This window comes from Nicotiana attenuata, chromosome 12 (assembly GCF_001879085.1).
Source record: "Nicotiana attenuata strain UT chromosome 12, NIATTr2, whole genome shotgun sequence".
Taxonomy (NCBI): Eukaryota; Viridiplantae; Streptophyta; class Magnoliopsida; order Solanales; family Solanaceae; genus Nicotiana; species Nicotiana attenuata.
In genome coordinates, this window is record NC_032000.1 from 34,726,148 (window position 1) to 34,741,619 (window position 15,472).

Sequence of the window (15,472 nt, forward strand, 5' to 3'; positions counted from 1 at the left end):
AAAATATAATTGCACTCCTTAGTTTAATTTCAAATTCTTCCATAAAATTTTATTTAACTCGCCATGTTAAGATTCATATACTAATAAATCAAATCAAATTACCGATAATTTAGTTTATTGATTACTTCCTTTAGATTTTCGCTTAACTTATTTCATATGCCGAATACAAAATTCACCGGCCGGATTTACACATGAAAACTTATAAGCTTTCATAAAGGAGTATCATCAATCTCAAAACCGAGACAAGAATTTTATCAACTAATTACTATTTCGCCAATGTATAGCATTATTGTCCAATTTATCAGGCTTATTTACCGACGAAAGAATCTCGCCATTTAATAAATCAAACAACAAATGACACATAATTAATAATAATTATATCAAACTTAAGAGTATAAGTACATTGAATGGACTAGAGAATTATTGTATTAAGTAAGTATAAAATAATTATATCTACTTATCCATTCAATACATACAAAATGTACTAGCACAAGATATTCAAGATATCAGAATTAAACCATTCACATAACCAAAATAAATTATATTTAATCTTGTGTTACAACCAGTCCGATGGTTTGTCCAATTCCATCATTAGATTGTGAACATAAACTTTACGACTTATAAGAACCGATGATTTAATCTTCCGTGTATAAGCTAAACTATATATAATAAATCATCTACTATATAAGTAACAGATACACAGACAAAATACATGATCTATTTAATATAAAACTTTATTGAGTTGAATAAATGAGTAAATAATTGTTCCATAAAGAATACTATAACAAATGCATGATTTATAGAATATCCTAACACAACTAGTATTCATCGTATTCAAACTCTTGATCAACTCCATACTCTCCAGCCTTAGTCTTCTGCTCATGAAAAAACACAGAGAGAGCAATATGAGCAATCAAAACGGTATATCACAATCATAATTTACAAAAATAAAAATCTCAAAATTAAGAAGCATAAATACCTCTGCAAGCATCCTGTATTTGTTCCTCAATTGAGTATTTGCCTTGCTCAAGAAAGAACTAGGCGACATGGAAATCCTCTATAATAATAACAAAAAAGGATATTGAGCTTAGTCATAACAGTTTTATTAAATGTATTGATATTTCTATTACAAGGGAAGAGAATCAAACCAATATCTATTGTGTGGAAAACTACATAAGTTTGGTTGATTTAGTGACGGTTCAACAAGCATAAAAAGCTCAAAAACAATACCTAAGGAAATTGATTATGAAACTATAACGCTCATCTAATTAGTTCACATGAAGAATGTATGTTGATTAATAATAATAGTAGTATATAATAAGAATAAAGCAATAATAATGGTATAATTGTAATACAAAAATGTATTAGTATGTTAAATTAAAGGGGGCAAAAGTGTACGGAAAATGACATACAACTAATAATGATCAAAGCTTTATTACTTAGTCGTACAGTTTTTTATATATAGGAAATAGAACCGCATAGAACAACACCGGAATGAAACAAAGTAAATTATATAACTTAACCATGAAAAATAAAAATAAATAAGTTTTAGAATATGCGTCATTTACAGCCAAACACCATAAGTTGTTCGAAATTTTTTAGACAAGATTGTACATAATCAGACGACAACGATTCAAATCAAGATCACTATATGAAAAAGGTATATAAGTTCTGTGCATTAATAATGTAAACATTATTTACATAGTTACGTCACGTATAATATAATAGGTAAATCTCTATTATAGGTACATATCATAATTAATGAATATAAGAGAATTTAATTTTGTGAGAACGTACCTTTATGCAAGCTTCCCTTCTAATGTGAGGTGTAAAAACTCGAAGAGCCACCTTAAATATACGTATATCGAATAAGACATTATCAGTACTTAAGAATTTGAGGGAAAACAATTAATTGGTGAAGAAAGAAAGAGAAATAAAAAATGAACATACAAAAAGAATACCGAAAATAGAACTCTCTCTATATATAAAAAAAATTAATCGAGAACTTTAGAAAGCTCACCTTTTCAAATTCGGGTTCATACAAATCTTCGTCGTCTCTATAAGTTGTTTCTGGCCAAAATTGAAAAATATTATGGAGGTGCTCGTTATCCTGTATTTCCAATCAAATAATTATGAGATTCAATATTAACGTAATTAATATTCAAAATACATGAAAAAATTAAAAGGATGAAACTTACTAACCTTCATGTGATTTATAAAGCCATCGCCTAGATATCTTTTTATATAATTAATCTGTCACAGAAGTTCATTTGAAAGACTTATTAATAAAACTTAATAAAAGCATAACAATCGAAGAAGCGTTTTACTTGCAATATGAGATTTTTCGAAGCGAATTTACATTTATTCGATCCAATTCAGATGAAAAAAATATGAGAAAAAGTTACCTGCTTCACGAGTGAAAAAGAGCGTAAGGTCAATTCAGTTTCACATATTGTGAGGGTGATTTTCTTATCACTATTACCCTGTAATGAAAAGTATAGATTATTACTTAACAATACAAGAAAACTTTGTAAATGTTAATTAATTCTTGACATAATTAAGTAGGAAATTAAAATACCTCAAGAAGTTTTAAAGCATTTTCTTTGGTAACACTTGAAGCTCTTATCAATATATCATCTTTCATGTCTTTTAAGTTTGCATAATTTTCTGCATCATCTGAAAATTTCTCAAGGCTACCATTTTCAAAAATTACACCAAGTGCTTCTACGCAGGCAGAATTGACATTTTGATCATAATCTTCCTCTAGTTGTTTCAGCAAATATGAGAACAACCTGCACCAATTTCAAGAGATTTAAACTAAAAATATAATTGGAAAAATTAATTCAAATAAATCAAAAGTCGTACAAGTAAAAGTAAAAGGTTAACAAACAATAATTTTGTATTTATCATACCCTTTCCATTTCTTGTGATTAACACACCATCCATTTATTTCTGAAAGGAGAAGAGACCAGGCGGATATTGCTGCAGCAACAACCTACAATATAGCGAAAATTAAAATTATAGGTTCAGAATTCTAGTCCGTTTAAGTTCTGTTAAAATTATTCAATGAGTTTCTTTAGATAAATACAAAGTTTGGACCAAAGCTAATGTTCGGCCCAAGGACTTACATTTGGTTTTGTATCTTCATTCATAATTTTCCATATAATCTCCATGGATCTTTCTGTTTCATCAGTATTTTTGGCACCAATAAGAGTGACAATAGCCAAACATTCTAATGCCTGGTAATTTTATTTTAATTTCATGAAATATGTTAAAAATCCAGATAAACATAATACTATTTCATATCATATTTAAAAAATATCAAACACAAACGTTTACCTTGGCAGAATGAGATGACTTGGATTTGAGAACTTGAGGAAGAAACTCTAGTGAATATTCATATATCTCATGTGCATGATCTCCAGCCCCAAGTGTTATTGCTAACAATCCTACATCCCAATCAATTAATGAGTATAATAATAGTATTATGACTATTATCAGCTATAGACCAGTTGAATCTAATAGGTTTGGTTAAACATGGTATTTTTGTTAAGAAATAAAATTTATTAAATATAAGCGTATATTAAATTTAAAACCTAATTATTAGCACTCAAAGTCATCTTTCTAAAATACAGAACTATAAAGTTAAAATCTTGCCTCCGACTATTGAGAAATAATATAAATCAATATCCCTAATGTAATTTAATGGAAATATGTACAAACCTATAAGTTGTAGTGCAAGATCAATTTCCAAAGCAGAACCTCGCTTCAACGAATTTTCGCATCGGTGTGTTAAAGTAACACAACTGAATAAAACATACACCATTGATTTAATCAGTATATTTCTCACCTAAATAGTGTTATCTTCCAATCAAATTACAATAAAAAATCAGCAAAATTAAATATGTTTCGTACATATTCTGAGCAAATTCATATCGCACCGCTTTCTTGAATTCAATGATCAATTTGCCTAGTGCGTCTTCTCTTATGGATCCCCTACAATTAGCAACCAAAAAAAAAAAAAAAAAAAGGCACATATATTAATCGCAGCTAAATCATTCTAATTTAAAATTTTAAAAGTTTAACTCGGGAAATTGAAGAAAAAGAAAAGTGTAAGAACTTACTTCTTTTTATATAGTTCTTCTAAATAATCACAAACAGTTTTTGATCTTGCAATTGGACGTTTAATGAGCTTTTGACACCTCTTTCTGGATTTCGTTATCTCAAACTCCGTACAATCTGAATCTGTCATTGTTGTTGAATTCTTCACTGAACTTCTCTTGTTACGTACTATGGTATGTGCCTTTGATTTCTGTTGATGATATTTTTCTTGCATGATTAATTGTCCCAAGTATTTGTGAATTTGGTTGTCTTTCTATTTATAGTGAAAGAAATTTGCATCCGACAAGAAAAAGGAAAACAAAAAAGGAAAAGGGAACGATATTAAGCTTCCTTTATAATTTCTAAGTTGGAATTTCCATAAATTGTGCTGGTCATTCCGTTTTCAAATTGAGAAAGGATTTGTCTGGACGCTGTTAGGTTTAAGACTAAATAACCGTTTTAAACAGTAATTCAAAAGGGGTAATTTTATCTACTTTTATTCATAACAGTAGGGAAAAGGAAAAGGAAAAGGTGGAGTTGGAAGTTCGGCTGCATACAAACTTAATACGTGAGGTTTAAAGTTAGGTTTTAATAGAGCTCTGAGTCTGAGTTTGAAACTCTCGACTCAGAAGTTGATTCAGAGACGGCCAAACTTAAAATATATTGTAAATTTTAACTATTCTTTAAACATGGGCTATTTGTGCACCTTCCCCATCACTTATCAGAATATATACAGAATAAAGAGTTTCACAACTTTATTGCAATGAGACTCAAATGTGCTTAATAGTGCTGGTGTAAAGATTTATTAGGATCGGGAACATGGGTAGTGCAGAATTTAGCCAAACAACGTTATAATGATAATAATAAAGACAATGCAAGTTGATAATAATGCTAATTCAAGCATATAAAGAAGGCACCAATTTAACGTGATTCGGTCAAGATATGACATACGTCCACACAAGCGGAGAGGAGCAATTTTACTATAACAACCGGTACACAAAAGAGAGTACAAAATTAGATATGAAACTCTAATTATCCCAAAATATATCCCAAGAGAATAACCTCGCAACAATCACCCACAAAGAAGAGGTTCACTCAAAGTGTTTCCCAACTCTAATTCTATGGAATATAACTCTCTATTACAAGAAATCTCAAAAGGAGTTTCTATTCAATATGTGGGATGATTAAAATGAAGTAAGATGACCCATATTTATAAGGCAACGTTCTTGGTCCCCAAGTAAAGAAAAATGAATAAAAGAAAGTACTTTTTTCTTTGGTTCCACAAGAATGCTTGGCTCCAAGTTTGAATACTTTGGCTCTAAGATTAGCCATAGACAAATTTAGCCATGTCTTACAAATCTCTACCTTGGCCTAAATTGGATGATATAGTTATTTTACTCCACCTCCGAAAAGCCCCAATGAGCTTTTGTCAAAATTTAATGCCATCAAAATCAGACAAGTTGTCTGATACCGAAACTGTAGTAGTGCCTATAACAGTAGATCCCAATAAAGTATACAATGAACCAGATATGTGTGCTTTCATGATCACAAGAGCACCTTGAAAAATTTTAGAACTCTACCTTCACTTGTGAATTTGCACCCAAGAGATTCTAAAGTGCCCAAAGAGATGAGATTTTTCTTCAACTCAGGAACATATCTAACATCGGTGAGAGTTCTCACCACACCATCGTGTATTCTGATCTGAATTGTACATTTGCCAATAACGTTACAAGTAGAATTGTTACCCAATTGGACAACTCCACCTTCAACTGAATCATACGTAGAAAATAAGTCCCTGCTGGGACACATATGTTACGAACAGTCGAAATCTAAAATCCACTCATTGTCTTATCTGAAACTAGTTTTAGTTGCTAAAAATATAGTTCCCTCAATCACATCAGTTGCTACACTAGCTTCAGCGGTGTAAGTATCTTTGTGTTCATTTTCCTTTCCTTATGCATTTCTTTATTTTTCAGCTCATAGCATTCGGAGATAATGTGACCTTTCTTATGACAATAGCGACACTCTAAATTTTTGTATCTGGATGTTGAGTCGGATTTACCCCTAACAAACCAGCCAACTTCCGCATGAGTTCCACTAGCTTCCCCAGTAATATCACTATCTATCTGTTTTTTTGATTTTAAGATAAATTTGATATCCTTATAAGATAGATTATCATTAGCATAAAACATAGTATCTCTTATATGCTTATAAAATAGAGGTAGAGAACAAAGCAGTAACACGGCTTAATCCTCATCTTTAATTTCAGTGTCTATATTGCTCAAATCCATAAGAATGGAATCAAAGGTGTCAAGATGAGAGAGAATAGAGGTACCTTCACCCCTACAAATTGTATAAAGCTTCTGCTTCAGGTGAAGTCTATTTTTCACCGTCCTCTTCATATACAAGATTTTTAATTTTTCCCACATACCTTTGCCTGTGATTTCTATAGAAACTTCACATAAAACCTCATTTGAGAGATTTAAGATAATATCTGATTTGCCTTTTCGTCTATGACGGCAAATCCTCGTCCGTTATTTTATCATATTTTTTCTCGTTTCCTTGCAATGCCAAGTCTAAGCCATACTGAACTAATATAGCTTCCATCTTTAATTCCCACATCCCGAAGTTTGCACTTCGATCAAATTTCTCAATATAAGTCTTTGTTAAAGTCATATTGGCTACTGAATCTAAGCCGGTTAGATCTGCCTCTGATACCAATTTGTTAGGATCGGGGCCCCGAATAGTGCAGAATTTAGCCAAACAACGTTATAATGATAATAACAAAGACAATGCAAGTTAATAATAATGGTAATTAAAGCATATAAAGAAGGTGTCAATTTAACGTGGTTCGATCAAGATGACCTACGTCCACACAAGCGGAGAGGACCAATTTTACTATGACAACCGGTACACAAAAGAGAATAAAAAATTAGAGATGAAACTCTAATTATCCCAAAATAATCCCAAGAGAATAACCTCGCTATTCACTCACAAAGAAGAGGTTCACAAATATAACAAAACTCACTTTTACAAGAAAACTCAAAAGGAGTTTCTATTCAAAATGTGGGATGATTCGAATGATGTAAGATGACCCATATTATGAGGCAAAAGTTCTTGGTCCCCAAGTAAAGAATAAAAGTATTAAGAAAATACTTTTATTCTTTGGCTCCAAGATTAGCCATTGACCAATTTAGGCCATGTCTTACGGTGTAATGATTACGTTAGTATTTGAAGTAAAGTTGTTAAGCTAGATTAATGGTTTATGTGATATTTAACTTTCTTTTGGATAAATTTACTATTGTACTATGACGGCATATTAATTTATGATCACTTGAAGTTCAAATTATGTTTGATTACCATAGCAAATAAGTAACCGTGAATAAAACTAGTCATTAGGCTCTTGGAGTCTTGGTTTACAGAAGGAATTAACAAACAGTAGATCTACTGTTAACCATCTATGTAAGTCAAGTTAAGTTCCAACTCCCTACAAACATCCCTAAGATGGCGTTTGTTTATTTACACATTCAGATTCTTCCCAGTTTAAGGATATTTCATCGTCCATGTCCTTTCCTTTTTGTGGTTGAGGCCTTGGCCCTTGAGGGTGGTGTCTAGACCGCGCAACTCGATTATTCCACTAAATATCTACTACTTCCCACCAGCACATGTATTAAGTAACTCTGCGTGCCCACCAAGACTTAAAATTGGGTTCAAACTCTAAAAGGGCGAGTATATCCATGCAAAAACAGTCAATGCAAAGGCTTCCAACTACCCAATTTTGTCCTGTTACTTGCACATTCATTCCACATACAATCTGAGGTTGTATTCTATCAGCAGTGGAAATTGTTTAAGTTACACAATAGACCAAGTATTGGGACCTTACTGAGACCCTACCTCGTTGCTTGAATATACTAGACACGTTCCCAGTTCAAATTCATCATAAACAACCACCTCTCTACTAGATTGAGAGAAATAAGAAACTTGAATAGAATGTTGCTGCTCCATCGCGCAAAGAGTTGGATTCGAAGGAGTTTCATGTTTTTTTTTTTTTTTTCTAATAATCATGGTGTCCAGGCCAGCTTTGCGCACCTCGATTTTTGGTTTAAATTCAAGTAGTAAGTTGCAGCATACTGAAGGTAAGAAATCCTTGTGACATACTCCCTTAAATAGCAGAACGTGCAGAGAAGCCAAGATTCCTCAATGCAAATGACCAGAAATAAGTCTATTGTTGAGTCTTAAAACATCTCTATAAGACCCGACTTGTCACAGGAAGCACAAAACCGGGCGACAACAGAAGCATCAAAGAGTACTTAATTTATGCCCAGAAACACCAGCCAACCCTGAAAATGAACAGCAAACAAACAAATACTGTACATAAGAAGCTCAATGTGAGTTTGTGATCACACAGAACCTCAATCCCCTTGCTTTATTTGAGTTTGTGATCACATACACATAGACAAGTTAATAATAGTAAAAGAAGTGAAGAATCGAAAAATTGTTATAAATACAATTATATTTATGGTGAATATCTATATTTAGAAAGATTCTAGGGTTCATTGCTTGGTGGCTAAACCACCCTCTCCCTATAAATAGAGGGTTCTATTCCATTGTAATTCATCCCAAAATTCAATAAGAATTCTCTCTCTCTACTTTTCTCTACAATAGTGTTCTTCTTCTTTTATTATTTTATAACACGTTATCAGCACGAGACTCTAACCAATTGAGTAGAAGCTTTGGGATTGAGCATAATGATTGTCAATTATTCCATGAACTTCCTTCATGATTAAATTCTGGATTTAAGGTAAGTATTTTACCGTATTTTTCTCTTTTATTCTATACTTTGATTTTATATACAAGCAAAGACAACAAAGTTTGATTATAACTCTAATGGAGTTTGTAAAAAATTATAACCACCTGAAGTGGTAAAAGTTTCTATGTCTTGCCATGATCAAATTCATGTATGATTATGGGCACAAAAAGTGGAAACTCGTCCCATTGAATTTGCTCCATTCTCATTCCCTTAAGAGAATGTGATAGCAGTATGTGATAAGTCTGAAAGAAGACAAAATTATCACTATGAATGTATCAATGGATGTGGACGTGGCAATAGACGAAATTATAATCGTCATCATTGTGATAATGAGAATAATAAGGATTCTCAAAATAATCCCCCACTAGTGAAAATATTTGTCATCGATTTCACATGAAATTTTATAAAGCACATATAGATGATTATGGTCTATTCATGATGTGAATGTGACAACATCTGATTTAAGAATACATATTCATTTTTGGAAGAATATGAGCGTGCTAGTGGTATATACCACACTCACCTCTAGAAGGAGGTTTGAGATGATATAAGAAAATAATATCATTATTATGGCATGAATGGTCATTGGTCACGTACCTATTGTACGCCAAAATATTTTGGCATTGTGATTATTAAAAGTCAACGGTAATGCAAGAAACAGATCTTGCGTATAATTTTGACCATAACCATAATGGTATAACTTTCTCTTTAAAAGAGATATTCACCATATGGGTGTTGATGAATATGTGGTACTACAAAATTAATTGAGAACTCTGCAAGAGCCAATTATACTATTTTGGAGAAACACAATTAATTACCAATAAGGTATTGTGTTGTAGTAAGTCTCAGAGAAACTTATTCAGTTTCCAAAGTATACGCGAAAGCGGTTGATTATATTGAGACTATAAATAAAGGAAAGATTTAATATCTTCCATTACTACATCTTGTAGCGGGGTAATATGTATGTGAAAAGCTACCCACTTTATTCTCCAATTTGTACTACATAAACAAAAGAATACCACAATGAAGCGGATATTTATTGATATAAAAACCCTTATCATAATAAACTTGGAGTTTATTCATAATTGCACACATCATGGTGTAAACCTGAAGTTTATCAATATTGATAATTTATCCAGTTGGCATACTTGGTTTAGCCATGTTAATTCATGTATGATGTGCAAAAATAATAGAGAATTCACATGGGTAAATATTAAAGAACTAGAAAGTTCTTTACGAATTCTCTTATATTGCTTGTTCTCATTAATTAATAGATCAACTAAAATTGGGATTGAATCCTATGAATGCTGGAAATATCAAAGGTGAATATGGGCCCATTCACCTGCCATGTATACCACATAAGATGCATCTATGAGATGGTTACATGTGCGATTATTATTAACCCGCAACATGGTGTTTGCGAGGTAACTTGCTCAATAAATTAATTTAGAGCATATTCCAGATTTCTATTCAAGAAGTTCATCTTGATAAGTTGGTCTACATCACAGCTGGTTTAGCAAAATGATTTATTGAGTGCCTCCACTTAATAGCCAAAACAATTGCTTATGAGAACAAAGTTTTGTATATCAGTTTGATATACGTTATATACGAAAGTATATTAATTTCTCCCCTCACAAGTGGTACATGGTCAGGAACCAAATAATTCCATCTTATTATCATTGATGTGTGGTGTATATTTTGATTAACACCATAACGCACAAAGATGGGTTCTCAAAGTTGAGAAAACAAGTTAGTTTTTCTAACATGAGGGGGAGACATGATAAACAGTTGAGAAAAGGTTACGTGGAATGAATTATCACTTGTACATCTAGATCCTCGAATAAGATAATATGAACTTGAAGTTCATAAAAGGATAATTCATGTGCAATTTATTGCAAAGCATGCCAGACGCATTTGCTGACCCAAAGAAAGTAACTATATTCTCATTGCAAATGCTCCTATTAAGTCCTAGAAGGACAAAGTCTATGGTACGCTTGAAGCGTATAGACAAATCGGTTTCGAATAAACTTCTTGATAAAGAAGATGAGCAAATGATCTAAATGATCATAATAAAGGAGGCAAGTGATCTAGAAGATCACATGACATAACACTTCATAAAATCTCATGAGAGATTCAGGTACCTGAATATATGAATGAAGAGATCTCTTTGTTATGTCTTTATGAAAAATAAGGAGGTTGGAACCGATATAAAATATTTGTCGACGACATCTATCATAGCGCTAAGATAGATGAGGATCTTAAGTCTATCGAATATAGACACAAAAATATTGGCAAAATGGAAGAGCCACAATTCAAGTATAATTTGAATTCATATGAAAGACATGTAGTTTTGAACATGTAGTTCAAATACTTGAAAGTATAAAGCCAATGATATGTGCAATCAGTTTTCGATATCTTATTTGTCTAGCATGACATGAAACCTTGATATGCATCTAATTAAAGTCTATTATATGAATTATATGGCTTAACTTATGAGACCCTTGAAAGATTTAAATTGCTTGAAGCATATACAATTTTTGATCTTAAAGTACCACATCCTCATTGCAATTTGTGCATATATGTATCTTGCTATAACTATAAGCGTGATAATGTGATAGCGAGAATACCTCCATAGAGATATTGAAGAGCCATTCTACGATATTTATGAAGACATTATATCTCTATCAAGAATGATGATTTCAAGGTGCAATATATTCATTCAAGTTAATATGGCTGATTTGTTCATCAAATCTCTACCAAAGATCTTTTGAAGATGGTGCACAAGATTGGAATGCAAATGCTCAAGGATGTGAATTGATGCTCTCATCAGGGAGAGCTAATATGCGTTGTACTCTTTTTCCCTTACAAGGTTTTGTTCCACTGAGTTTTCCTTGCAAGGTTTTTAACGAGGCAACCAAAAGGCGTATTGTTAGATATGTGTACTCTTTTTCCTTCTCTAGAATTTTTTTCCCACTGGGTTTTATTTTAGTTAAGGTTTTAACGAGGCACATTATCTGTTGAATAGACATTCAAGGGGGAGTGTTATAAATACAATTATATTTATTGTGAATGTCTATATTTAGAGAGATTCTAGGGTTCATTGCTTGGTGGCTAAGCCACCCTCTCCCTATAAATAGAGGGTTCTATTCCATTGTAATTCATCCTAAAATTTAATAAGAATTCTCTCTCTCTACTTTTCTCTACAATAGTGTTCTTCTTCTTTTATTATTTTATAACAAAAACAAAAATAAAACGCATCCCCCAATTTTCAACCGACTCCCAGAAATAAAATACAAAATCAAGTCAATCCCATCTGCATCAATGGACATTAGTGTCAGATATAACAAAGCATAGGCAGAATCTATACTTAATATCAAGAAGGCAAAATATACAAGTTACCTCCTAAATTATGAATCAAATCCCTGTTACACTTTCTAACCACGAAAATCATATTACACCGTCAACCTTTCCAGACTGTGCCTGAGACACAACACTTTTTTTTTTACCAGTTCTTCAAAATATGTGTATTATCACGCATCAATAAGATCGTAACACGTGTCCTCTCAAACCCCCCCCCCCCACCCACACACACCCACACACACAAGTCTCTCATCTTCTTCAGACTCTCGACCCATCCGCCTGCTTCTTCCTCTTTTGTATTTTGCCTATCAAGAACCCTCATGCATATGCATGTTACTGAAGAAAGGCAATGAATCCAAAGGCTCTCAAATAGATGTTTCAATTGATCCAACATTATATATATCGATCTACATAATCCATAAACAACACAATGAGATCTCAGTAAAACTAAACTAACTAAAACCTATAATTTTTCTCACTGCAGAGTCAATTATTCGAAACTAAATGACCTCAATTGCATTTTTCAGTGGCTGGTTTCAACGGATGAGAATTCCCCCGTGCGAGCAGAAGACTTCGAAGCATCCTACAGCGGCTCCCATGGTCCACTGTCATCTTCAGTGGTCGTGGTAGCAGCGGATATAGACTTCACAGCATCCAGCATACGCTTGCTAATCTCCTTGGAGTATACCTATAGCAGATACATATCAACCATTTAGTCACTGGATCTTAAAAGTGCAGTTTATTATACACATACACGGTAGTATTCCTAAACAGATACATATCACAATTTAGGTGCAAAGATGGGATTCAGGTTTGATATCAAGTAAATATACAATGTTAATATATAATCAAATATTTAGAGATATTTCGTGAATTTCTTGATACATATAGTGCATCTGGACAGAGGATACCACGTTTAGGTGAGATGTAGTAAATTACACTCTTTGCCGAAAGAAGAACTTTTCAAACCTGTGGTCTAAAGCAAACCATAGACATTTTCGTGGCTATAAATTATCTCATTCAGTAACGTTGCCAGAATTTTTATCAAGGGGAATTAAAATTTAAAGAAGTAAATACATTGAAAAAGTTAAGGGGATTCCATACACAGAATGTATACATAAAAAAATAGTTTGTACCTACCTAAAATTTTCCGGCGAAGAGGTGCCAATTGACATAAAGTTAAAAATAATTAAGAAGTAAATAGTATCACATAAATTGAACCATAGCGTCTTTTTGCATATATGTAGAATGATTCAAGTTGAAAGTAATGAGTTGAGTTGAACCCCGTTATATGCATGAACGATCTCGAATTCATTGTCGTCAGAGGAGGCAGAGGATCCAGCAAAGGTAAAGGCCCCTTCCTCGACGCGCCTGGCGATATCTGAAGCCTCTTCTTTTGTGAGAGTGCCGTAACGTTTGGAGAAAATGGAAGGGGAAGAGTGAGACTCGATGAGACGCTGAACGACGTCGTCACGGGTGCGCTGTGTTGGGGGCCAAATGCTGAACGAAATTTTTTTCTGGGTATCTAATTGGGTATGTGGAGTTTCAGCCATTGATGCGGAGGGAGAGATTTGGGATTTTGGGTTCTGTTCGGTTCTTCTTGTTGCTGCTGAGGTAACCAATTTTGATGCTCCACGCAACTATATTATCGGTCAATTGATACAAAAAGAGAGATTGACGGGAATTATTAATGGGTGATAAATAGAGATTTTGGGTTCTGTTTGGTTCTTCTTGTTGCTGCTGTTGTAACCAATTTTGATTCTATATTATCGGTCAACTGATACAAAAAGAGAGTGACGGAAATTAAATGCACTCTACCAATATTTTAAGGTTTCTATACTTTCCCGTTTTATTTTAGCTTATACTCCATCCTTCCACTCTTACGTTTCTACTGTACTAAAAAAAAATTAAGAGATTTACACAGAGTACAACTTATTTAGAACTTATTTAAATTAGTTACAACTGTTTTTAGAAAATTATATTATATACTCTACAATTTATTTTGAAATCTACAACTTTTCATATCCCTAATAAATCTCTTGAGATTCTCCCGCCTAAAATGTATCTCATGAGATTCTCTCTCGCCTAAAACATAATATATATCTTACCAGATTCTCTCCCACCTAAAATATATCTTCCGTATTAATTTTCTACTAATTTCTCCATTAAAAAGTTTGAGTAAATCCCAATATCTCTATCCTTTCCCCCTCCCCCCTACATATGTAAAGCGAGAAAATAATATGTCACCCCCGTCCTCCCGCCACCCTCCTACAAAATGATGATACCCTTCTTCATACTTCTTTATAGTACTAGTCTTAGGATACGCACATTGCGCGTGTACTACAACCCAATAAATATTGTCTGATCGCCTCCTAAGAACGACAAATTAGAAACCCTAGATATTGTCACGACCCAAACCGATGGGCCGCGACGGGCACCTGATACCTTACTCAACCGAGTACCAACATAATGTATCTTTCTTATTACATCATCATACGTAAGTGGGCCAGAAGGGGTGTCATGAGATAACCAGAGTAAACATGAGGGAATACCGACATAGAACGACCCAGCCTGATATAGAAACTCATACATGTGACATATGGGTCTATAAGGCCAATGTGATCCCTTATATACTTAACATATAGGCCGACAAGGCCATACAAGTATCCGTATAAATGACATATGTCTACGAGCCTCTAAGAGTACATACTTATCATAAAAGTCGGGACAGGGCCCCGCCATACCAAACAACACACATCTAAATCATACTGACCAAACAAGCAACTACGGAGCAAATGGAGCGCACTAACATCTTCCGCTGAGCTGATAGCCTACTTGGAGGACTCTCGACCTGTCTATCGGGACCTGCGGGCATGAAACGCAGCATCCTCAGGGAAAAGGGACGTCAGTACAAATAATGTATCGAGTATATAAGGANTGTAAGTCTAGATAACACTGTAAATCATGTAATATTTATAGTGTCAAGCATATGCGTATGAATGTCGTGTCGTGCATAGGTACATGTGTTCATAACATCATCAAGCCTCTGAGGGCATCGCATCATATCATCTCGGCCACTATGGGCAAAATCATCAACGTATACCAGTTGATCAGGTGGTGATACGTATATAACGTTGTAACCTTTTCCCATATCCCATATACATATATATATATATATATATATATATATATATATATATA

The 15,472-nt window shown here is 33.4% G+C and overlaps 2 protein-coding genes across 2 annotated transcripts; both read right to left on the bottom strand.

Annotated features, from left to right (window-relative positions):
- Positions 791-5,263, bottom strand: LOC109236032. The gene is made up of 13 exons (XM_019402263.1): positions 4,125-5,263; positions 3,916-3,996; positions 3,724-3,806; positions 3,340-3,449; positions 3,129-3,239; positions 2,913-2,995; positions 2,579-2,792; positions 2,406-2,483; positions 2,203-2,253; positions 2,021-2,110; positions 1,798-1,848; positions 980-1,057; positions 791-875 (listed from the first exon to the last, which is right to left on the bottom strand). Exons 1-13 carry the CDS (start codon positions 4,334-4,336, stop codon positions 819-821), a joined length of 1,299 nt encoding a protein of 432 aa, XP_019257808.1. The 5' UTR covers positions 4,337-5,263; the 3' UTR covers positions 791-818.
- LOC109235552 (MFP1 attachment factor 1-like) lies at positions 12,622-14,063 on the bottom strand. Its single transcript, XM_019401713.1, has 2 exons — positions 13,555-14,063; positions 12,622-12,959 (listed from the first exon to the last, which is right to left on the bottom strand). Exons 1-2 carry the CDS (start codon positions 13,822-13,824, stop codon positions 12,855-12,857), a joined length of 375 nt encoding a protein of 124 aa, XP_019257258.1. The 5' UTR covers positions 13,825-14,063; the 3' UTR covers positions 12,622-12,854.

Excerpts from the sequence above, each read along its gene's own strand:
- LOC109236032 (XM_019402263.1), bottom strand. The coding sequence starts at position 4,336 with ATGCAAGAAAAATATCATCAACAGAAATCAAAGGCACATACCATAGTA. Across the intron at positions 3,240-3,339 it reads AGTCATCTCATTCTGCCAAG|GCATTAGAATGTTTGGCTAT; the intron begins GTAAACGTTTGT and ends TAAAATTACCAG. Across the intron at positions 2,793-2,912 it reads AATCACAAGAAATGGAAAGG|GTTGTTCTCATATTTGCTGA; the intron begins GTATGATAAATA and ends AAATTGGTGCAG.
- LOC109235552 (XM_019401713.1), bottom strand. The coding sequence starts at position 13,824 with ATGGCTGAAACTCCACATACCCAATTAGATACCCAGAAAAAAATTTCG. Across the intron at positions 12,960-13,554 it reads TCGTTCATGCATATAACGGG|GTATACTCCAAGGAGATTAG; the intron begins GTTCAACTCAAC and ends TATCTGCTATAG.